The 25,329-nt window shown below is 34.0% G+C and overlaps 1 protein-coding gene across 13 annotated transcripts in view; it reads left to right on the top strand.

Annotated features, from left to right (window-relative positions):
* ANKRD17 (ankyrin repeat domain 17) overlaps positions 1–25,329 on the top strand; it is a 167,280-nt gene that overhangs the window by 95,382 nt on the left and 46,569 nt on the right. For 6 of the 13 annotated variants that reach the window (NM_001192181.2, XM_024993127.2, XM_024993124.2 and 3 more), the window contains 12 exon segments: positions 1,523–1,610; positions 3,011–3,138; positions 3,383–3,526; positions 4,169–4,271; positions 5,735–6,487; positions 10,867–11,015; positions 18,779–18,890; positions 19,020–19,165; positions 21,945–22,087; positions 22,498–22,711; positions 23,737–23,912; positions 24,956–25,118. In NM_001192181.2, coding sequence (NP_001179110.2) covers positions 1,523–1,610; positions 3,011–3,138; positions 3,383–3,526; positions 4,169–4,271; positions 5,735–6,487; positions 10,867–11,015; positions 18,779–18,890; positions 19,020–19,165; positions 21,945–22,087; positions 22,498–22,711; positions 23,737–23,912; positions 24,956–25,118 — 2,319 coding nt within the window. 13 annotated transcript variants of the gene reach the window in all.

Genomic DNA, 25,329 nt, shown 5'->3' with positions numbered 1-25,329 from the left:
GCACAGGCCTCAGTAATTGTGGCTCCCTGGGCTCTAGAGCGCGAACTGAGTAGTTATGGTATAGGGGTTTCATTGTTCTGCGGCATGTGGGATCTTCCCAGATCAGGGATTGAATTCCTGTCTCCTGTATAGGCAGGTGGATTTTTTTTGCCACTGATCCACCAGGGCAGTGCCCTCAGATAACTTTTAGTGAGAAGGGTGAAATACTGAGGTCATTCTTAGATTATAAAGAGGTGTCATAGGGAAAGGATAAGCAGAAAGCTCAGAAGAGGTGAAGACGTCATCTGAGATGTTATGTTTGGGGCTGGATAAGGTTTAGAAAGATAGATACCGTGATGTTGTAACAAAAGAGGTTCCTCCAGTTGGAAAAATTAGTAGGAGTACAGACTGAGAGATAGGGAAAAATAAAGCAATTCTGTGTGGGGGAATAAAGGCATTCTTCCAGTTTAACCTGTGTGGGAGTAAGAAAAGTAGGTTTTAGTTAAACCATGAGCACCTGTGTGTTTTCATGTAGCAGTTCATGGTTTATAACAGAAACTCACACAGGCAGAAACAGGCTCCTCAATTAACTGGTTTCTTAAAATTTATTTAACTTCTCATTTTGTGAAAGGAAAAGATTAAATTAGATTACTGTTGTGGTCTCTTTTGGCTCTGTGTTAGCACAACTCTTGAAGAGCTTACGACTCATGTTATATTCTAGCTGTAGTTATGTGCCTATCTCTCTTAGGTTTTGACCTACTTCAGCTCAGGGGCTGTATTTCCAGTGTTTACCACAGTGACTGTGAAACGTGGCAGCAGTGTAATCTTGCTTAGTTAATTGCAGTTAAAACAACTTAGTGTATGACTTAAGAGAAAAATCATCAGATGTAAGTGTGAAAAGATTGACATATAAAATGCTTTATAAAAGGTAGTTTTCTCAAACCTTTATACTGTAAGACCTGTAAGTTTTTCCTGTGCTGATATTCTGAATCACAAGAATGCAGTTGGTTCTCCATCCTTTTGAAACCTAGAAATCTGTAGTAATATCTTGTCATTGGTAGTATTAAAAAGATATTCAAATTATCACTGTCTATGTAAGGTAAAATAGAAGTAATGAGAAGTATATAAGAGAGAGTGGTATACTTTAGAAATTCATACAGATAAGATAAAAACTTATGAAAAGAAAATTACTTGTAGTGGTTGGAGATAATGTTGATTGTTTGGAGAGGGCTGTGCTAGAGTGCCATTCATTGCTCGAGTTCTACAATCCCTTTTGTAGAGATAGAAGGAAAAATTAGCTAGATGGATTCAGATAATGGCATAGCAATCACTGAATATAATTTCAGTTCTTAATATATTTCTAAAGAGCATGCTTCTAATTTGAGATAGTTTAAAGAATGTATTCCTTGATTTACTTCAGAGCAGGTTATTTAATATATTTAGATTCCAAAATTAGTTCAATTCTTTTCCTTTTGATTTTCATGAAAAAGAATGATTGTTCACTGGAAATTAAATATCAAATAAGTCTGTACTTTTTAAACAGGAGCATGAATCTGAAGGTGGAAGAACTCCTTTAATGAAAGCTGCACGAGCTGGCCATGTTTGTACTGTTCAGTTCCTAATTAGTAAAGGTAGGTTTGTGTAAGGCAGTGATTATTTCCCAGAGATGTCTATTCCCTGCCCTTGGGTATTAAGAGATTTAGAGGTAAAGGACATTTTGTGGGTATCATGTGATGGAGGAATGCTACTGAGATTTTTGTGAGTGGGTAGTCGATAAATACCCTGCAACACATAGAACCATTCCATGAAGAGTTGTCATACTGGGTACACACTTGTTGAGTAACATTTCAATAAAGAAAAATTTCTCTATGTAAGTGAGGGCTTAGATTGCCTGAAGTCTGTTCTGTTCATGTAATAATTTATCTTGAAACCTGGATTTTTGTGCCAAGTTTCTGCCACTGATTAACTTGAAGGCAAGACACTTTTCTCCTTTATATTTCCCTGGGCCTAGGTTTCCTTCTTTGTAAACTATAAAGAAGTAATCATAAAAATAGCACAGCCCACCCAAAAAAAGCTAAAAATTGAAATGGAAAAAATATGCCAAAAATGCATTTTCATTCGTGGTCGTTTATTCTGTTTGAAAACCAACATCCTTATTAACAAAAGTAGCATATTATTACTTTCTTTAAATTATCTCTTTGGTATTTACTATATGAGTTCAAGTTGAAACTTTTTCATGAACTTCAGTATAGGAGATTAAAGATTTTGCTTTTGATTCAACATTGATAAAGAGAGACTATGTAGATGATATACAATTAAAAAAGCGATATGCCATTTCTTTTTTACCAAAAATACTGAAGTTTGTTAATAAATAAGAAATAATTTATTGGTCAAATTATTTTAGGCAATTTAAACATGTGTTACATGTTTATGAATAACACATGATATTCAAGAATGAAATTATTTTCAGTTATTATCTCTTCTCTTCCTTTGTTTAATTTTAGTGAATCTGATTCCAGTTTCTTCCTGCTATTTTTTCCATTTCCCACATGCTGCAAAGTGCTGCAAATCAGGGATGAGAATTTTACTACTATTACTTCATATATTTTGTTAATTCCTTCCATTATTTGGCCCATAGAGGGCAGTGTGATTTATTTATTTATTTATTGGTTTTTAGTCGTCTTGCCCACTGAAGATACAAAAATTTAGATAAAATTTTATATTTTACTTTTATAAAACAGTGATTATATTGAGTGATATATACTTTTATCCTAAATTTTTAATGTTGCATACTTAAACATTTATGGATGAGATTATATGTTTGGAATTTATTTTAGAATAGTTCAAGATGGGAGAGGAGAATGGATGTGGGTATATGTGAAATGAGATTGGCCATGTTTATAATCATTGAAGCTGGGTAATGAATATGTGGGGCTTCATTATCCTGTTCTCTCTACTCTTTGATTTTGAAGTCTACCATAATTTAAGAAACGTTTTATTAACATTATTTTTCATGGATTGTCTGTTTTAGGAGCAAATGTGAATAGAACCACAGCTAATAATGACCATACTGTACTGTCCCTGGCTTGTGCAGGGGGTCATCTGGCAGTAGTGGAACTACTTTTGGCTCATGGGGCAGATCCAACTCACCGTTTAAAAGTATGTAACTCAAATGTTTCAGGTAGTATTGTGAATTAATCTTCACTCGAGCATAACACGTTATCTACAAGTTCAACTTGTATTGACATTCTGAATGTGTTCATTTTCTGTTTTTAGAGGAAAGTGTTCTTTCCTAAAATTGGAAACTGTAATGTGTCTGGGACCTGTTGGCTTTATCTTCCTTAATGGTTCTGTAAATTAATTTGAAAAACTGTTTCTTCCCTTTCCATATTCACTCTTTTAGGATGGCTCAACTATGTTGATAGAAGCAGCAAAAGGTGGTCATACAAGCGTTGTTTGCTATCTTTTGGACTATCCTAATAATTTGCTTTCAGCCCCTCCACCAGATGTCACTCAATTAACACCCCCATCCCACGATTTAAATAGGGTAAGATTCTAAACTAAAGCATTTTTATATTATATTATCTTTATCCCTTTTTTAGTCATAGTTCCAGATTAAACTAGAATGATTGTTTTTTGTTATAATATGCAATTCTCATTAAAGATAATGTATTTGATACAGTTAATGACCATTTAGTATAATACTCACATTCTAGATTGATATCATTTTGCTTTGCTTTCTGTTTTAAAAAAATATCTTGGAGGGATTTCCTTGTCCCAGTGGATGGGACTTTTGTGGTGTGGCCAGAAAAAGAAAGGTCATGGAAATAATTTGATATCAGCATATTTTAAGTAAATATATTGTTTCCTGAGATTATGTTAAAAAATACTTTGAATGGATCTTCATAACTTATTCTTCATTCTGTGGCATCCAATCGCACAGTCATATCCAACTCTTTGCGACCCCATGCATTGCAGCCCACCAGGCTCCTCTGTCCATGGGGATTCTCCAGGCAAAAATACTGGAGTGGGTTGCCATGCCCTCCTCCAGGGAATTTTCCCAACCCAGGGATCGAACCCCGGTCTGCCACATTGCAGGCAGGTTCTTTACCAACTGAATCATTTAAAGCATATTATTTAGTAGAAGGTATAGGAAAGGCAGAAATATAATCAGTTTTATTTGTCTTAGGCTCCGCGAGTACCAGTTCAAGCACTGCCCATGGTTGTCCCACCTCAGGAGCCTGACAAACCACCTGCCAATGTTGCCACCACTCTTCCCATCAGGAATAAAGGTCAGTTATACTTCTAAAGCCTTCAGGTTGTCCAAGTAAAAATAAGATTCAAAAAAAAAATAGCCATTTAAAATTATTTTTCCACAAAGAAATGAATTTTACTAAGTTGGCATAAAAATTTTTTTTTTAAACAATGAAAAAAGCATGTTATTGGGAAAGAACATAGTTGAGAGCATGGATTTGTGCTGGAATGAGAAGTATTAATAGAAATTCAGATGCTCATCTTTGATGCAATTCTGATTATCTGTGATTTTCTCTAATAACTAGTAATTTCTATTCATGTTAAAATATTAGACTGGGTATAATTGGGTGACATTTTTGTAAATTACTGAAATTTCTGTAGTGATATAAGGCATAATATTAATAGCTAGATCAAAATTAAATTTTATTTTAGAATAACTGGTTTAATATAGATTTTATATCTGAAATGCCTTTTCTCAACCAAGAATTCAAAGTTACTTCAGATATGGTTGTGTGTTTCTTTAGAACTCTCAGGTCCATATTTTACTTGTGGATGTTACATCATGTATGATTCATAAGTCATGTCCCGAAACAGCGACTAGTTTGAATCAGTTTTTCTTTTTAGAGAGTTTTACCTGAAGCACCAGTGTGGCTTTAACTTTTTGGTTTTTGGCTACCTGTATTATTTTACCAACAGTAATACTAAGTATTTCCACCAGTTCTTTTCAATCACTGCTACCAATCTAGAGCCTTGGCACCTTTTTCACTTGGTATACCAAGCAAATGATTGCTATACCGATAGCCAGATACGTTTATTCACCTGGCTGTCGGAAGATACGATGAATGTCATAGTTCAGCATCTTTTCTTCCAGGGAAACTGAATTCCAGTTGTCTACTGGCCAAGTAGCTTTATGAATATGTGAATTTCTATCTTACCTTTATCAGTCTTGAAGATGGTAGGCCCCAACAAATATTTATTTTAGTTGAATTTTAATTTCTTGGTACTTCTTAGTGGTTTGAGTACTCTGTGTGTATGTGTGTGTGTTTAAAAGGCACAGATTATTAAATGTAGAAAAACCTTGACTTAGAGGTTTAAGTTTTCTCTACATCATAATAATTTAGCATTATTTTTCTGTTCTTATGATAAGTTTTTACATCTTTATGATCAGGTGAAGTATCTATCTACACATAGTCTTAGATTTTGTTTTAATTGTACCACTTTGATATCACAAATCTGCATCCCTCTATTGTCTAATTTTAGCCATGTGGTATTTTTAAAATTCTGAAATTGATTTCCCAAAGATTATTCTATGCACATAAAATACATACATTTTATATTTATGATGAAGAAGGTGGATTTGTTTTTAACTCTTTAATGCATTTTCACCTTCTGTGGATATAATAACTTGGTGCAGAACTGTTGGCACTAAACCTCCCAACAGTAACTCTGTAATGAGGATGCCATTCATGTGCACTTCTGAGGGGGTTTCTTTTTCACACAGCTGCTTCTAAACAAAAGTCCAGCAGCCATTTGCCAGCAAACAGCCAGGATGTACAGGGTTACATCACCAATCAGTCTCCAGAGAGCATTGTAGAAGAGGCTCAGGGAAAGTTAACAGAACTGGAACAGAGGATAAAAGAAGCCATAGAAAAGAATGCACAGCTGCAGTCGTTGGAACTGGCTCATGCTGACCAACTTACCAAGGAGAAGATCGAGGAGCTGAACAAAACAAGGGAGGAACAAATCCAGAAGAAACAAAAGATTTTGGAGGAACTACAGAAAGTAGAACGAGAGTTACAACTGAAAACTCAGCAGCAGCTAAAAAAGCAGTATCTAGAGGTTAAAGCTCAAAGAATTCAACTTCAGCAGCAGCAGCAACAGTCTTGCCAACATCTGGGACTGCTGACTCCGGTTGGGGTTGGAGAACAGCTTTCTGAGGGAGACTATGCACGGTTACAGCAAGTGGATCCCGTTTTGCTTAAAGATGAACCCCAGCAAACTGCTGCTCAGATGGGTTTTGCACCAATCCAGCCTCTGGCCATGCCTCAAGCTTTGCCTCTGGCGGCAGGTCCCTTGCCTCCAGGGTCCATCGCAAATCTTACAGAACTGCAAGGAGTGATAGTTGGACAGCCAGTACTGGGCCAAGCACAGTTGGCAGGGCTGGGGCAAGGAATTCTGACAGAAACACAACAAGGGTTAATGGTAGCCAGCCCTGCTCAGACCCTCAATGACACGCTGGATGACATCATGGCAGGTGGGTTTATATTGTTACGAGCAGGTATCAAATATGATTTGCTTAAGGCGAGTAAGAGTGTGCCAGAATTTTTTGCCGTTACCCAACTTAAGAACTATTTCTGGACTCTTGACCCATGTATATCTTTAGAAATATTATTTCAATCTCAGAAGTTCTCAGATGGATACAGGTCAAATTAAAAATTAGTTCATTCAGTGCAAGTGACTGAAACTTTCTGGCTTAGGTGGGTAGGCTGGGAATCTTAAGTTTTTTGGTAGTCGGGTTGATGTTTAATTTTTTGTTTGTTTGTTTCTTGTTTTTTCTAAGTTAAGAATACTGATAGAATTTTGGCTTTTTTGCTTCTGTATTCACACCAGGGGAAGTTGATAGAAGTTGAACTGCAAAACTAGTAGGATACATCAGAAATCTTATTTGTGAACAGAAATACTTTATATCCTGATGGATCAGACTTCAAATCTGATGAATATTTTTAAAAAAATGTAAATACTTTTACAACACTAAAAAAGTACCACCAAATAAGATTTGATTATATAGTATGTCAGTGATTTATCCTTTATGAATGTTAATGTGTAGTTTCTTTCTAATTGTAATTGTATTATGGAAAGGAGTAGTCCCCTGACAGTATCATAAATGATATATCTTTAACTGGGTAACCAGAGAATTTTTTTAACATTTTAATTAGTCTCATTGGCAAAAAAAAATATTTTAGGAAGTTGTTTCAGTGGTTCTAGTTCTATTTACTTACTGAATATTTTTCGTGAGTTTTATAACAAACTAGTAGAATGAGATTTCACAGGGTTATGAACCGTAAGAATACTATACTGAAAAGGACATTTTTTTCCATTTAAAAAAACGAACCAGAAAAGGAAGGAACAGGGGAAAACAAAGGGATTAAATAGGTGAATTTTGATAATTTTTATCTGCTCTCTTCTCCCTTTTTAATTCTTTGGTTTATATTTAAAGGATGCTTGAAGTTTTGAAACTATGTTTACATAGCATTATGTATGATAGATTATATATAGTTTAACTTTTAATTTTTTAAAAGAATAAGAGAAAACTAAATTGTATAGTGTTGAGATATTTAGTTGGGCCTCCTGGCTATTCAGTGGTAAAGAATCCACCTGCAGTGTAGGAGATGTGGGTTCGATCCCTGGGTAGGGAAGATCCCCTGGAGGAGGGCATGGCAACCACTCCAGTGTTCTTGCCTGGAGAATCCCATGGACAGAGCCTGGTGGGCTACAGCCTGTAGGATCTTAAAGAGTTGGATATGACTGATGTGAAGAGCAGGTATATATGAGATATTTAGTAGGTAACATTAAGAAACTAAGAAACCAACTAATGAGACAGATTTTGTACTTAGAAATTAAAATCGAAAGTTTCCTAGTTCTCTTCTAGTATCACCTCAACAGTAATATGTGGAATGAAAATTTCTGATCTTAGAGGGTCCAGTAACTACATCAGAAAAAAATGCTGTTAATCATTAGTAAGAACAATAAAGATTCTTGTGTTAAGAAGTATAAATTTTTTATAGATTTGAAAATTACTACCAATCACCATTAGCTATTTATAATAATTGGGAATGTAATTTTAAAAACAGTAGATATATTATGAAAATTGAAGCATACATTATTAGCTCCAAATCCCAAATTTGATATTTCTTTCATGACCATTCATTTAGATCGTAATGGTATTCTTTCTATTATGTAAATTGAACTACCAAAGAATGTATAGAATTGAGTTACTCATTCAGTTAAGTGAAGAATGGACATTGCATACCAATGAATATTTTTAAAATTTTGATATGCTATCAGAATTTACCTGATGTTCTTGGGCATAGTTATCGATAATGATTTGCCAATTGTATGATTTTTATGCCAGTCAGAATCATTGGAGGCTTGTAAAGTAGTTTTTCTGTGATTTGTTTACCAAACAAAATAATTAAATTCTCCCTGTGTTACAGTATCTTCATATACAATTTTTTTTAAGTAAAAAGCTTTTCAGGAAATATGACAAATACTTGTCATATTATAAAAATACTTTGCTTGTTTATTCTCATTTATATGGGGAGAGGAGAGATGGCCAGAATAAACAGAATTAAAAACCACCAGCTACCTCCCTGCAACCCATCCCTGCATCATGCATGTACACATGCATAAACATACACATATACACTCACTTCCACAGCATTTCTTTAAACTTTTCTGTGGTAGTACTTGTTATTTCAGTTAACTAATAACCATTTCCATTTCTTTGGATTTTTAAATATCTTACAACTTCATTAGGCTTAGTCTTGTCTTTCTTTTTTCCTTAAACATAATCTCTGTCCTTTATTCATTAGTCCCAGTTTATTAGATGCTCTTATAAGGTTCAGTCGCTTTTTCTTTAGCACTTGGCTGGCCAAGATCTTCTATCTTCCCTGGTTTCTATACTAGCCAAAGCAAGATCAGTTCCTTGTTTAACCAGTCTTAACACCTTGCTTTGCTGTGCTCTCAAGATCTCCTCTTTCCTTACCTGTTGTTAAAACCTCTGAACTCTTAACACTAAGGAAGTTCCACATGTAAAGATCTGGTCTGTACCATAGTTCCTTCAGGTACCTACATATTTACAGTTATTAATTTTAATTGTAGAGAATGGATGAGTGACAGGCAGTTATTTAGTTTTAGTAAAACAATTTCATAGGTACCTGAAAGGAAGCGATATGAGGAAATTGATTTTTCCTATTTCCTTGACCAAAAATAAGAAAACCAATTTAATATGTTCTTTAGAAGAACTTACTCTAATGGAAATATAAATTATAATTTAGCCATTTAATGGTAAACTAGATTTTTTTGTTGTTTAGTATCATGAAGTAAAAATCAGTTTTTTGGACAGACTGATGTTCATTCTGTTTAAGCTAATTTTGTGTTTAGGTTAGCATTTTTATTTGTGAATATCTAATCAAAGGAGAATATGGAATCTATTTTAAGAGCCATAGATTTTATATGGTTTTGAAATTTTTATCTAAAATGTGTGAATTGTCTTGATCTTTTTCTTAACATACAAAACTACCAGCATGGAGTAACAATATCAAGGCCATTAGGTGATTAATAAAATAGTACGTACCCTTTTCTATTGATCTGGATCCCTAAGGATTTGAAGAGTGTGTTTTGTTTGTTTTGTTTCCTCCTTTGTTTTTGTTTTGGCTTTTAAGTGGACTTAAAAATGTATAATTATAGAATGTGTGTTGCTATAATGTATAGTGTATGTTTGTGCCTGAACTGAGGATTTCATGTAAAATAGATTTTTTAAATTGACAATCATGTTTATAATTGTTATAATAAGGTCAATTTCAGTTTTGTTCTTGGTAGTATCATAAATAACCTCTTGCTGGTTTCAGATCCAGTTGTGAATCATGAGTATTTTCTGTCTGATGTAGTTGATAACTACGTTGGTAACTTACATCCATACTACTGTTGATCATTCAAGATTAGCATTTTCAATAAGGGGGGAAAGGATTGATATTCACATGTCAACTCCAAAAGTCAGTTGATGAGGGAGTAAAGTACCCTCAACTGCTACCACCTTGAAATTCTCCCAGCTCAAGTACTGACCTAATTAGCCCCTTCTTAATTTGCTTATTTTGGTGAAAATAATATCATGGCAAAATTACACTTATAAGAACTAACAATAATCTACATTTGAAGGATGGTTGCGTGCATGCATTTATTTCTACCCTAATCTTTTAATTTCATCCTTCTAAGTCCAGTGTGATTGCTTGATTGATTGGGCATTTTACCTCCTTCAGAATAATTTCTGTACATGAGAAACTGTTTCTGTGTGAGGATCAAATTTATATATATACATACTGTCATACTGAGGGCCACCCCCTGTCTATAGCTAATAAATGAATAGGAAATATTTTAAATAGTCCATAGTGAATATCCCCAGTGATATTACTTTCATTAGTTCTAGACTGTGAGGTGTGAAATTGGCAGGTAAAAGTCATATTTTCTCCTTCTGAACTTGACTATTTTAACTTTTATTCCTTTTCTGATTAAGAAGACATATGGATAACCGTTTGCATGTATTACTTTTAATTCATAAAAATATTTTTGTTTTCAGGGTTATTTTGAACTAAAATTTTATGATTACATACCATAAGAGGGGAATTTGTTTTCCACATGGATTATTGTTTAGCAAATGGGTTACTTTCAATATATATTTAAATTTTGCTCTGTGTCCAATGTCAGAAATAACCAGGAAAATGAGTTATTAGTGCTCTGGCAGTCTCTCTGTAGATATTTTGTTTTTAAATATCCTTAACTATTTTCTGATAATTATTTCTTGCTGTTACCTAACAGTGTTTCATCCTTATTAAGTGCAGTTATTTTGTCCAACAGCAGTCAGTGGAAGAGCATCTGCAATGTCAAACACTCCTACCCACAGTATCGCTGCTTCCATTTCCCAACCTCAGACTCCAACTCCAAGCCCTATCATCTCTCCTTCAGCCATGCTTCCTATCTACCCTGCCATTGACATTGACGCGCAGGTAAGTCCACACTCAGGAGTGACAGCTCTAACTGCATTGTATCATTGTGAAACTTTCATCAGTGATTTAAATCATCCTTTGCTTTGTCTCTGGGCAAAGACTTGAGCCACAAATGTAAATTACAAAATCCACATTTAAAGCAATAAAATTCCAAGCACAGATTATTACTGATAATTACTGTGAATATTTGGTTTCCACAGTCATCAAGTAATCTTTTTTTCTTAAACTTTAGAACAGGATGTCAAGAGACAAAACTTAAGATTTGTGTATTTTATCTAAACTTTAATTAGAAGCTGTATTTGAGAATTCGTACTGGATTCCATCTAACATCATGTATATACTCATTTATATTGTCTTTGAAAATTCTGATCTTACTGACAGAAGTATGTAATACGTCTGTGTGTCTGTATATAACACCTGTTAAGTTCTTTAAAAAAAAAAAAAGTTATTTTAAAACATTCACTTACCATGAAACCTCAGAGCAAAGTGAGGTTGGGAAGAAAGGATAGCTTGTATTTCTTCCTGAAGTAATGCCAAGAGGCCTAGCTTACAAGACTGCTGAAGGAGGTAAGGGTATGTGGCTTTCTTCAGGACTGAGAAATGTTTGCAGTTTATTTAGTTTTGTGTTTTGATTAATACCTGATAGAGAGACTAGTATGAGAGTGGTGGTGTACATTATAAAACTTGTTTTATAAATGATCAGTTCTTTATAATTATCAGTTTTAGGGAAGGAGACAGGGAGAGAGAAAGTGTGTGTGTGTAACATTGCACCATTAAGGGGCTGTACTATTAAGCTATTGAAAATAAAGCCTCCTTTTCATTAAAATGTTTCTTGGTAATACTGTGGAAAAGGAATTTAATTTGTTCTTACTTGCTTTTCTTATTATAAGAGCTAACTTTGTTTTGTTTTGAGCACTTAAAATTGTCAGGGGCTATTTTTAAGAAATAACCTTATTTAATCTTCAGACTACACATATGAGTAGCTACTCCTAAAACCCCATTTTCCAGATGAAAAAATCAAGGCTAAAAGAGACATTAAGAATTGGGCTTACAATCACTTCATTTAACTAAGAAGTGGTGGGGCTGGTAGTCAAACTTAGGTTTGTTTAACTTCAAAGGTACTCTTCCAGATACCAGACTATAAGCCTCATTTTTCATTAAAAAAAGAAAGACATTGATTTGATGAACCACAGTGGTTTACATTTCTTAAGGATTGCATTATAGAATTGGATTGAACTTTTTATTGAATTTGCATTATTTTCTCCAATCTGTTTTGCTCTGAATCTATTAATGCTTTAACCAGAAGTATTTTTTATAGTTTTTATGGGATCAAAAATTGGTCCATAAGTAAAAATGAAACTTCACCAAAATATAAAAGGATTTCTTTTTTAATGCTTTAAAATAAAACAGCCCCAGAAAAGGTTCCATTAAGTATGATCATGAATTTATTGAATTTGAGATTATTACAATGAAATATCTAACTTTACCACTTAGCCAGCATAAATTAATTTCTAAGAAGCTGCATAAAAATACTTTTAAAATATTAAAATTTAAAATACAACATACATTTTAAATGTAGTACACATTTTTATTAAAAAAAATTTGACTATGGCTCCTTAAAAATCTGCTTCTTTACATGAGGTTTTTCAGATGGGTTAGACTAATTTGAGTCACAATACTTTTCTTGAAGTTTACCATAATTGAATAGTTAGGAATTAGAAATTTCTTGCATTACATGTTTTAGAATACATAGTACAGAATTAATATTCAGAAATAATTGCTTACCACTTTTTCTTTAACTTTCAGTGTTGCTTTTTTAAATTTACTAGTTTTTATGATACCAAGAAGTTACTTAAAGTGGTATATGTAAGATTCTTTGGTGCTTAATCCATCTGAAGTTTTTATTAGATTCTCAAATACAAATGCCATGAGATTTTACATAATGCATATTTTGATTTATATGTGACAGTACTGTGCTATTATAGACAGGTGATATGATGAAAAAGTTAGTACCAAGATTCTTCTATTATGAAAGATTAAAAGTTCTCTAATTGAACCCTTCATGTGTTTATTTAATAAAACTTAAACTTTTTGTTCTTAACACTTTACAGATACTTACTTCTTTTTCTTTAACTTAATCTTTATAACAGTACCATGAAGTAGGTACTGTTACTATTCCCATTTTATAGGTGAGGAGAGAGGTCTTACCTAAAAGCCAATTTTTAGTGCAGCCAGCTTTCAAATGACTGAACACTTTGGGTCTAGAATCTAAAAAATGAATCTGGCTAGATAACAAGATGTCATGTGTGTTTAATCTTTGCATTGTTTTAGCATATTTCCTAGATGTACCACATATTTATCACAAATTTTAAGGAAGAACAGAAGTTTAATTTTTAATGCTTCAGTACGTCTCGTTTTGGGGCTTCCCTGATGGCTCAGACATTAAAGATTCTGCCTGCAATGTAGGAAACCTGGGTTCCATCCATGGGTCAGGAAGATGCCCTGGAGAAAGGAATCGCAGCCCACTCCAGTATTCTTGCCTGGAGAATTCCATGGACAGAGGAGCCTGTCACAAAGAGTTGTACATGACTGAGTGACTAACACACACACACACACACACACCTCCTTTCGAAATGCTAATGATTCTTGGAAAATGGTTGTTTAGTTGATCATTATAGTTGGGAACTAATATTTGATTTCATTTATTCATTTATTTATTTTGTTATGCTTGGTCTTCATTGCTGTACTCAGTCTTTCTCTAGTTGGAGTGATTGGGGACTACTCTTCCTTGCAGTGTGTGGGCTTCTCATTGTGGTAGCTTCGCTTGTTGCAGAGCATTTTCTATAGGCACACAGGCTTAGTTGTTCCGCTTAATTTCTGACCCTTAAAGAGTGCTAAAGATAACAAGTTTGCATTCTTTATAAGAGTCCTCAAATCTTATGTTCTATAACTAGAAATCACCCTTGGTGTTGTTTGTATTGAATTGTTTGGATATTTTCCAGACTTTTAAGATTACTAATACCGCACGCTATGCTGGTACCAGAATTTATTTTAGCAAACATCAATAAATGATAGTTTGAAGTGATTATTTGGGACTGTTTTACTATATATTCTGATAACATAGCTCTGCTCTCTATTTTTATTTTGCTTAAGTGATATAATAAAACTTATACCTGGATACTCTAGATATAGAAACATGTAGATAGGAATCATGTAGAGATTTTTAAGAGCTATGGTTTTATACGAAACAGTAAATCTGGTTGTCAGAGTTGAATCCCTTGAATTAATTAAATATTTTCTATATATTATTGTATTAAGTTTTAATTAACTGTGCTGCCGCTGCTGCTGCTAAGTCGCTTCAGTCGTGTCCGATTCCGTGCGACCCCATAGACGGCAGCCCATCAGGCTCCCCTGTCCCTGGGATTCTCCAGGCAAGAACACTGAAGTGGGTTGCCATTTCCCTCTCCAGTGCATGAAAGTGAAAAGTGAAAGTGAAGTCGCTTAGTCGTGTAGGACTCTTAGCGACCCCATGGACTGCAGCCTACCAGGCTCCTCTGTCCGATAGACACTAAAAGTGAGAAAGAATTAGTTGTTCTGTTCATGAGTTCTAAAACCTATGTTCTGGCATGAACTGAACTTGTGTTCCAGTTCTAAACTACTTGACGCTTTTTTCCTCAAATTTCTAAAGGCTTTCCTTAAACTTGGAGTATCTTATTGCAGTACATCTCAAAAACAGAAAAAGTAAAAGCTTTCTAAGTAATTTTGACTTCTCTTCTGTTTTTAATAATTAGCATATATCTGTTATCTTTTAAAGAAGGTAAATACACATCAAGACTGAAATTGTAAAACTATGTTTTACCTTTAGTGGTATAAATATCATTTGGTACTTCTCTCTTTTTCCTGTCTTTGCAACTTGGAAAATAGTTTCATCATGATTTAATGAGATAAATTAAGGAGACCAGAATAAAATGAATTGATAGTAATATGTAATACTCTGCCATTAAAGCATTCTACCTTAAAATGCACTGATTTTCTACTTGTTTATATGAAATGTTTTAAGTGGGTTGTTACTATCTTACTGATTTGTCTCATTTATTGAATGCCCTAAAGTGCTATCCTTTTTGATCTTATATATGACCCCTGATATGGTTAGAGAATGAGATGTTTGGGATTGTGGAGGTCTACGAGTGTTCATCTCTTTAAATTCTAACAGTTTTCAAAGTACTTTAATAAATTTCTTTTTTTATAGTTCAGATATATTTTTTCAATTATATTCCAACTCATTAAAAGTTGCTTTTTCCTTTAATATTGCATTTGTCTTATGATTCTTCCTTGGTTTTTTTTTCCTCTTATAAAATTGAGTAATCATTCCTGGTAACTTATAAACCTGAATCATGATAACAACATAGTATGATACAGAATGGTATATTTCATGATATTGTGAGCTAAATGAAAATTTTCTTTAGAATATAAACCTGGAAAGCTCTTAACAAAGCTCTTTTTTCCAGATTTCTCTCAATATATGACCAAGAATGTGACTTAATAACCAGTATAATGTAAATTCAGTGTTACTTTACCTTCTAGAAAATCATCATCTGTGTTTCATTTCCTAGATTAAAAATATTCAAAAGCGCTTTTTTAAAAAATATATATATCTTGTCAGTAGTTAATTTTAACCCAAATTCCTACTTTAGTTAAATTGTTTCTTGATGTATTGCAAATCAGGATATTTCTTACTGTTTTGGGAATGCATAGGTATGTATTTGAGAGGGTGAAAGTTTCATTTCAGGACCTTTAAGTTTGTTCTTTATTGTTCTAATAGGTTGTTGTAAAGTATTAGCTGCTTTAATTTCCCCTTAATGCAGAAATACAGTGAAGTGACCTACTTTTAAGTTCCCCAAGGAATTTGACTAACCAACCACCCTCCTCAACTTTAAATATTTTTTCCTCCAACTCTTAAATTATTCACATTTCTCTCTTAGTTTGAACCTAAATTTCCTTTGTACAGTACCTGTAAACTTCTAGTAAGCAGAGACTCTTTTACCTTTGTCAGCCCTGGAGTTCCTTGCAGAGTACTTTGACTAAAAGATGCTTAATAAATGTCAACTGAATTGATATTTTATAATGTGGAAAAAAACCCAATTTTACTGATTTTCTAAAATTTTTCATGCTTACTTTTTCGAAACTTTGTCTCTTCATTCTCTATTAAGAGTGACACCGGTTTCCTAAATTACTCTTTAACCCTCAGAAAACTTTTAGAAAACTTATAAACTTGGTAAAGTTGACTCTTCGTCATAAAGATGGCTCTTCTACTGATAGTCTGTACACTGACATAGAGAGTGCATAATACAGTTAGACTTAATATTACGCTTCCCTCAGTTGGCTGTGCCTTAGGGCTGCGCTGTGATGTTATAGGGTAAGCAGCATTTTGTTACCCAAGATCCTCTTGGTTTTCTTACACCAATCTTTATCACTCATTAGCATGTGTGACCATTAGGTTATTTCTCTGACATTTGTCTCCATTTCTCTAAAGTCAGACACAATAATTCCTTCCTTATAGACCTGAAATGAAGATCAAATACTATAACACAATCAGAGCTGTCACTCATTTAAGTATTCATGTCCTCCATTGTTGTAGTTGGTGCATCTCTCCCTTGGGGCCAGTCTATCCCTGATCTCTGCAGTCAGTAGCTCTGCTCTCTGCAGCCTTTTCTGCAGAGCAGCTTTTGCAGTCACCCTCTTCATCCCTGACTAGTAGGCTTTTTCTTATTTCTTGATTCTATTTTTTCCTTCTGTGTCTTGTTACTCAGTTTTTTATAATGGAGCTTGGTTTTTAGAGTTACTGAACTTGTGGGAGATTATGCCTGTCCTTTTTGCATTTATTATATGACATTATATATATATATCATATATGTAGTCTTATTTTAATTAGCGATAGTCTTTGATTCTATTACCCTTATAGCTACTGTCATTTGTTCAACTTAATTCTCATCTATTGTTTCCTAGGCAATACATCACTAAGGTAGAGAATGCAAGCATAAATAAGACATATTCATTACCTTCCAGGAAAAGATAGTCCCATGAGGGTGATAGATACATAATTGTACATTTTCTGGTAGCCACATTTTAAAAAAGCAAAAAGAAATAGGAATTAATTATAAGGCTATATTTCACATAATATATCCATAATATTATTTAAACATACAATCAATACTAAAAAGTTACTGAGGTATTTTACATTTTTACTTCATACTAAAGTCTTTAAAATTTAGTGTGCATGTTATACTTACAGGTTAGAATGGTCAAATCATAAGTCATAAACTTTCCTGACTTTAGCACCAAAAGCCTCTCATCCCAGAAACCGCCTCCATACTGGGCAAATCCAGATGGCTTGCCACTCTATTTCTAAATATATATCTCAATATAACTTCATTGGAAATACTTGATTTGCATTTAGATTTGATTAAATGACTGAAAAAGTAGGTATCATTATTTAATTTCCCCCAGACATACAGAAAAGGTTTCTAATAACCGAATTATCAGTTTTTAAGTTAAAATTAAATAAAATTTAGAATTCAGTTCCTCAGTCACTGTAGCCATATTTCAAATACTAATAGCCACATATGGCTAGTAGTTAACTTTTTTGTATAGCACCGGCTTAGAGTAATAAAAACGTGAGGACTTAATTCACTAAATAAGTATTTAAACCATGATAGAGTATGACCACTGGTAAATCCAGTGTTTGTCCCTATCATTGGTAGAAGTCAGAAGTAAACTATATATTAACAGTGTCATCATGTCTCAATTTATAGGTCTTTGTGTTTCAAAGTACTCTATATCTTATGTATATTTTTTGTTCCTTTGACTTTTTATGGGCTTTGTTCCTTGAATCCAGTTACTTGAAAATAGTGTTTTCATTTCAAGACTTGTTTTTCAGCTTTCTTAGTTGAGTCCACAGTAGCTAATTTGGCCCAATAGATGAGGATTCTTCTCAATATTCTGTGTGTTTTGAGGGCCTTTCTGCTCTGCTGTGGGAATCAAACCATTCCCAGTCCTGTTTAACCTCTTGGTGTTGTTCAGCCCCTTCTAGTGGTCTTTCCCTGGCCTCCAATAATTTTCCTTATGCACATGTGCTGATCAGAGCTCAGCTGAAGACTCAAGGGGAGCCCTCTGTGGATCTCTGGAGAACCGTCTGAATGTAGCACCTTCCTCCCCAGTAGTCTGCCCCATGAATTCTAGCCCCCTTCACTTCTCCAAACTCTTCTTCAATTCCAGGGAGACTGCTGGACTCTTTTTGGGTATCCTTTCCCTTCACTTTAGCCTGGAAACTCTCTGGGCAATACAGTATCATTTCTGTCTGCAGTGATCAGTGTTATGTATTGCCTGTCATTTCACATAACCTTCCTTTTTTGTTTGGAATGGGAAAATAAATCTTGTCTGTGCTACTCCATTTATGTGTAGAAGAGAAAGTGAGTCCACAGTAGTATTTCTTAAAACATGTAGCTGAAAATAGCATGTGGTTGTAAAATCATACTTTTTTTCTTGCTTGCTTTAAGAATTGCCCATAAAGTTCAAATATTAGTCTTTATTAAAAAAAATTCACAAGTTAACTGCTAATGGGGAGAAAAAGATTTAATATCCAATTATTTGATACAGTAGAGTGGTATATGTGTGGGTGTGTATTTGGTATATGTACGTATTATGCAATTGATGTTAACATTTTTAACTGTCTAATGAACTAATCAACAATTAATTTTTTACAGACTGAGAGTAATCATGACACAGCGCTAACGCTTGCCTGTGCTGGTGGTCACGAGGAACTGGTACAAACTCTGCTAGAAAGAGGAGCTAGTATTGAGCACCGAGACAAGAAAGGTAGATAAGAAAAGTTCATTAACTTTTTTCTAAATTTGTATCTACTACTTGTAGTCCTATATTGATGCTTAGATAGAATAGAAAATAGCACTGTTCCTTTGCTTAGCTAAGATCTTTATTTTACTTCAGGTTTTACTCCACTCATATTGGCTGCTACAGCTGGTCATGTTGGTGTTGTTGAAATATTGTTGGACAACGGTGCAGACATTGAAGCCCAGTCAGAAAGAACCAAGGATACACCACTATCTTTGGCTTGTTCTGGGGGAAGACAGGAGGTATTGTTGTTCCCAAGTATAATTTCTTTTCCTCCCTCCATTTAACAAATATATGGTTTAATTTATATGATTTTGTAGGAACAGTGGACAGACATTAAGATTTATCACAGTAACGAAGCTATTAGCTTTTTAGCAAAAGGATAAGAATTAATGTTAGCATAAGCTGTCTTGCCAAAAAAAGCATACATTGTTTATTATCCTATTCATCTAAAAGTACTGACTGCCGTGGAAATCCCTCTATCCTGCATTCAGACTAATAGAATGATTAAGACATCCCAAATCAAGTCAGCAAGCTTCCCATAAGCAGGGCCTGTATTCATTCATCTTTTCCTCTCCCAGAGTATTTAGTATGAAAAGTACTTAAGCTCAGCCTCTGTTGCTGTCTACATATAAGATTAGTAGGGAATTAAGAGTGTTCAATTTTTAGTTGTTTTGAGTAATTTTATCTTTTAATTGTTCCCCAACCCTTCTTAACTCTAAAGGTTGGTTCTTGGGTAATATTATATAATCTTTTAGCTTTTTTTAGCTAGAACAGCTGGTGTACTTAGGTGTGGACTCAAGAACTTATAACTTTACTCACTTGTGTGTCTTCTTTGGACATTTAATAATCAGTTGGATAACCCCATTTTAAATCCATTTTTTAAATCCAGTTATATTCACCAGTTGTGCTGTCTCTTTGGATTGATAACTTCTCAATAGGGAGTTGTTGAGTCTTATATTTAGGAAGCACTCTAGGTCATTCTCTTTTTCTATTTCACCATTCTCATTATTTTATGTATTCCACAGTGGAGGTGATTCTACCAGTCAGAATTGTAAATGTTCTGTTTTTGGAATATAATGAATAAAATTTTGACTTAACTGAAATTTTTGATCACTGTGTGATTTGAAGAGCTTCCCAGCAAATCTATATATCTCAATTTAAACTTCATTGGAAATACTTGATCTGTGTGTGTGTGTGCTCAGTCACTCAGTCATGAATGACTCTTTGCAACCTTATGGACTGAGAGACTAAGCGCACGCACACAAACACACACACACACTTTATTGCTTAAGGGACTCCTTGTAAGATAAAATAACCTAATGCCAATTTGGGAACTTGATTTATAATCTTATTACATAAGCCACTTAGGCTTACTGACTAAAGGAAAAATCTGATAGAAAGTCACAGCTTCAGAAAAAGACAAAAATTGTATGATATTGCTTACATGTGAAATTAAAAAAAAATGATACTAATGAACTTATATACAAAGCAGAAATAGACTCACAAACACGGAAAACAAGCTTACAGCTACCAAAGGGGAAAGGAGTAGCTGATGAATAAAACAGGAGTTAGGGATTAACATATCCTCACTACTATATATGGAATAGATGACCAACAAGGACCTACTATATAGCACAGGGAACTATACTCAAAATTTTAGAATAACCTATAAGGGAAAAGAATTTGAAAAGGAAAAAATTATATATGTATATAACTGAATACATATGTGTTCAGTATATATATGTATATACAACTGAATTATTTTGCTATACACCTGAAACTAACACACAGTAAATCAAATATGCTTCAATAAAAAAATAAAATTTAAAAAAGAAAGTGGTTAAGAATGTGAACTTAAAAAGACAAAAAAATGGTATAATAGACTAAAAGACCCCTGAATGACACTTAAGTAAATGCTAATATTCTCAGCTATCGGGGAATGTAAATTAAGACCCAGTGAGATATCACATCTACTAGAATGGCTAAATTAAAGATTGACAGTACTAAATTTTGCCAAATTGCCAAAACTAGAAACAGTAGTGATGTTCATCAATAGAATAGATAAACTAGTGTATTCATTTAATGGAATGCTGCACAATACATACAAATTACTCTCAAACACTGTGTGATTCATTTATATGAAGATCTATGGTAAATGAAACTAGCCTGTGGGTAGAATTGACTGGGAAGGAACATGAGTAAATAACAAATGGGAGAGAGATTCAGGAGGGAAGGGACATGGATATACCTATGGCTGATTCTTACTGATGTTTGACAGAAAACATATACAAAATTCTGTATAGCAGTTATCCCTCAATTAAAAAAATAATAAAGTGGAAAAAGCAGATTTAAATTAGTTTTATCCATTTGTCAATACTCGGTGAATATACAGTTTAAGTTTCGTGCATTTATTTAAAGTTACAGATTTCACCTAAAAAAAAAAAAACCTGAAAAAAAAAAGAGGTTAGTTAATTGTACACTTGCTGATGTATTTAAGGGAAATTGTAGGTGTCTACACCTTACTTAGAAACAAAATGCATCAATGATGAACAGACAAGTAACTGTGATAGAAAAGTAAGCATAATAGAATATTAATAGTAGAATCTACGTGATGAATGTATGTAATTTTTTTCAATTTTTCCATGTGCTTGAAAATTTTTTAGTAAAATTTTGGGGAAAAATAAGTATTAGCTTTACTCCAAAATTGTTTTTTACATTTAGTTTTTAAGGACATTTACATGTACAAATGAAAAAAATCTATATAACACATGAAGTATAAATCTTTCAATGAAAATACTGTCATTTCAACAGATTGCAAAATGGATTTTACTTATCCCTTTGTTGACTTCTAAGACCTTTTGCTTTTCATTTGAGACTGATTTTGTGCAAAGGATGAAAGGACTCTCCCTTTCTTTTATTATAGACAATATACCAGAAAAAAAGAGAAATCATAAATATACACCTTGCAAATTGTCTCGCCATAAGAAGAAAGCCATTTTTTCCCTTTTCTTTTTCCAGGTGGTGGAGTTGTTGTTAGCTCGAGGGGCAAATAAAGAGCACAGGAATGTTTCTGATTACACACCTCTAAGCCTGGCTGCTTCTGGTGGCTATGTGAATATTATCAAAATATTACTAAATGCAGGAGCTGAGATTAATTCTAGGTAAGTTTTAGTCTCTCTCTCTAAGTCCCTTAAGAGCGTAATGTTAAAGATATTTGTAGAACAACACATCTTTAATGCCATACTTAGGAAATGCCTACATTACAGATTTAGAATTCAAATTTAAAATTATTGACATACAACTTGAAAAAATTATCAATTGCTGTATTTCTTACGGAATTCAGTAACTTCACTTTAATAATGAGTTAATTTGATTTTAGTCCAAGTTATTGTACAGAAAGTATTCTGGTTCTGGGTAGTAAAAGATTTGAAGTGTGTTCTTAAATAAGTCTACAGAATAAAGAATCTTAATCTTCAATCATGAGATAGAATTCTGTATTATCATCCAATTTTTCCAGGACATTTAAAAATGTATATTTTTCCTTCTGTTCTTCCCATACTTCCACCCCCAGAACTGGTAGCAAATTGGGCATTTCTCCTCTGATGTTAGCAGCTATGAATGGGCACACAGCTGCCGTTAAGCTCCTGTTAGACATGGGCTCTGACATTAATGCTCAAATAGAAACCAATCGGAATACTGCCCTTACCTTAGCCTGCTTCCAAGGAAGAACTGAAGTGGTTAGTCTTCTGCTTGATAGAAAAGCAAATGTGGAACACAGAGCTAAGGTAAGAAGAGGTCTGAGATTAGCCTATGGATTTATTTCTTTGACATTTAAGGTATACATTGGCAATATGCTTATTATAATTCTAGTACTTTGTAGTAATCTCTTTGTAGTCATCTCTTACATATATATTTATACATTTAAACAGAAGCCATTCTATATGACTCGGTTAAGCATCACCTCTTTAAAATACCTTAGCAACTTCTTTTTTTTTATTCTTTGAGAGAGACATTGCTTTCTTTTTCTTTATTTTTTAAAATTTATTTGTTTATGGCTGTGAAAGGTGTATCTGTGGCACATGGAATACTCTTTGCGGGCATGCAGGGATCTCCATTACACATGTGGGCTCTTCACTGCTACACATGGGCTTCTCTCTAGTTGTGGTCCATGGGCTTAGTTGTCCTGCAGCATATGGAATCTTAGTTCCCTGATCAAGGATTGAACCCATGTCCCCTGCATTAGAAAGTGGATTCTTAAGCACTGGGCCACCAGGGAAGTCCCAGCAATAGATTTTTGTAGGTAATAATGACATTAGGGTTGTCAGCTAAAAACTATATACTATCATTAAAGAGAAGAGAGGAACAGAGCTTCCCTGGTGGCTCAGTGTTAAAGAATCTACCTGCAATGCAGGAGACCAGGTTCAGTTCCTGGGTCGTGAAGATCCTCTGGAGGAGGAAACGTCAACCCCTTCCAGTATTCTTGCCTGGAGAATCCCATGGACAGAGGAGCCTGGCAGGTTACAGTCCATAGGGTCACAAAGAGTTGGACACGACTAAGTGACTAACACTTTTCACTTTCATATGCCAAGTACTTTCATCGGTTTTTTCCCCCACAAAGTAACATTAGGCAGAATCATCTGCTTTCAGTAGATGTCACTGTAACTGAGAGAGGTTAGTAGTGTCAGTGTTGGAATTGAGATATGAATTTTGGTAACAGCTATATAATATAATCCCCCCAAATTATTATTCTTTAACATTTTGGTACTTTCTAGTCTCTTATGTGTTGTTTTTTATTTTTCACTAAACCTAGACTGGCCTCACACCACTAATGGAAGCTGCCTCTGGTGGTTATGCAGAGGTGGGCCGAGTCCTTTTGGATAAAGGTGCTGATGTTAATGCCCCTCCAGTGCCCTCCTCGAGAGATACAGCTTTAACCATAGCAGCAGATAAAGGGCATTATAAATTCTGTGAGCTTCTTATTGGCAGGTATGATGTTACCATACTCCACATGTGATACGGGGTTACTAGTGATGACTATTCTCTGTGCAGATTGTACTATTTAAAAATCAGATGTGATTACTTCTATTAACAGTGTATTTTTTTTTTTTAATGTTTTAAACCTACCTATGTTATTTTCCACCCATACAGAGTTATGCTGCATTGTTATTTTCAGTGCAGCCCAGAAATACTTCACTTCCTTTTTTGTCTGGGTATACACTTTTTAAGTGCTATAATAAGCTGTTGTCAGCCATAGTCCCATCACCCTCATAGTTTTGCAGAGATGTCACCCTAATTCATGTAAGTCTGGCAATAATCTAGGCTTCACCATTGATTTTTCATGTTCTTTTTGGTAATTAGGGCTTTTAAGTGAGTTATGAAACTGTTCAAGATATAAGATAGAGTCCAGAATGTTTTTTATTTTAAGTCACTTAGAGGTTGCCTGCCAGTCTTTCAGAGTTGCTTGTCTGCTAAATTTGATTGGCATGGTGCCCTAATAGTAGTATTTAGTAGTAGCTACTATCAACTACTGTTATTTGCCATGAGTCTTACTCACCGTGGTGCCCACTGAGTGCTAAACCTTCATGTTATTTTAGGATTCATTCTTTTCCAAAACCACATAATATAAACACATGAATACAAATAATCTGAAAGATATAATCACCTCATAGGATACTGTTTGTGCTCTAGGATACTGTTTAGTATATTATGATATTAACAGGATGTATCTTATTTCTCTAAAAAATTTTTACATTTTCTCAGGATTTAAAATCAAAATTATGCACAAAGAATGAATTATTTTTAATTTAAAATAAGAAAAGCAGTTATTGATGTATGGTTAATTTTGATTTAGTGGCTTTTAATTTGATGAATGGAAATTCTTTATAATGTAATTTTGAGAGAAATACATTTTAGTCCTATGTATTTTTAAATAATTTTTTTTCTTTAAAGAATATTTTCACAAGTTAATAGTTGACTTTTATTATCATTTGTGTCATATATTTGAAAGTGATATTGTGTCATTCATTTAGGGGAGCCCATATCGATGTACGTAACAAGAAGGGGAACACTCCGTTGTGGCTGGCAGCAAATGGCGGACACCTGGATGTGGTTCAGTTACTGGTGCAAGCAGGTGCAGATGTGGATGCAGCCGACAACCGCAAGATAACTCCTCTTATGGCAGCATTTAGAAAGGTAGAATTCTTTCATTCTCATCCACTTGGGTGTTTTTCACTTAGACTAGGAAGTTCATCATTTAATTATCACTAAAGACCCTCATTTTAGGAGCTAACAGCAAAGGTAAAAACAGTAAGATAATAAGCGAATAATCACTCTGATGGCAACATTGAAAGTTAGATAATAGGTATCCCAGAAAAGCTATCAATAGTATCAGTATTGGATGTCA

Source organism: Bos taurus, chromosome 6, assembly GCF_002263795.3.
Source record: "Bos taurus isolate L1 Dominette 01449 registration number 42190680 breed Hereford chromosome 6, ARS-UCD2.0, whole genome shotgun sequence".
NCBI classification, from domain to species: Eukaryota; Metazoa; Chordata; class Mammalia; order Artiodactyla; family Bovidae; genus Bos; species Bos taurus.
Note: the sequence above shows the minus strand (reverse complement) of the source record. Positions and strands in the feature narration are given on the sequence as shown.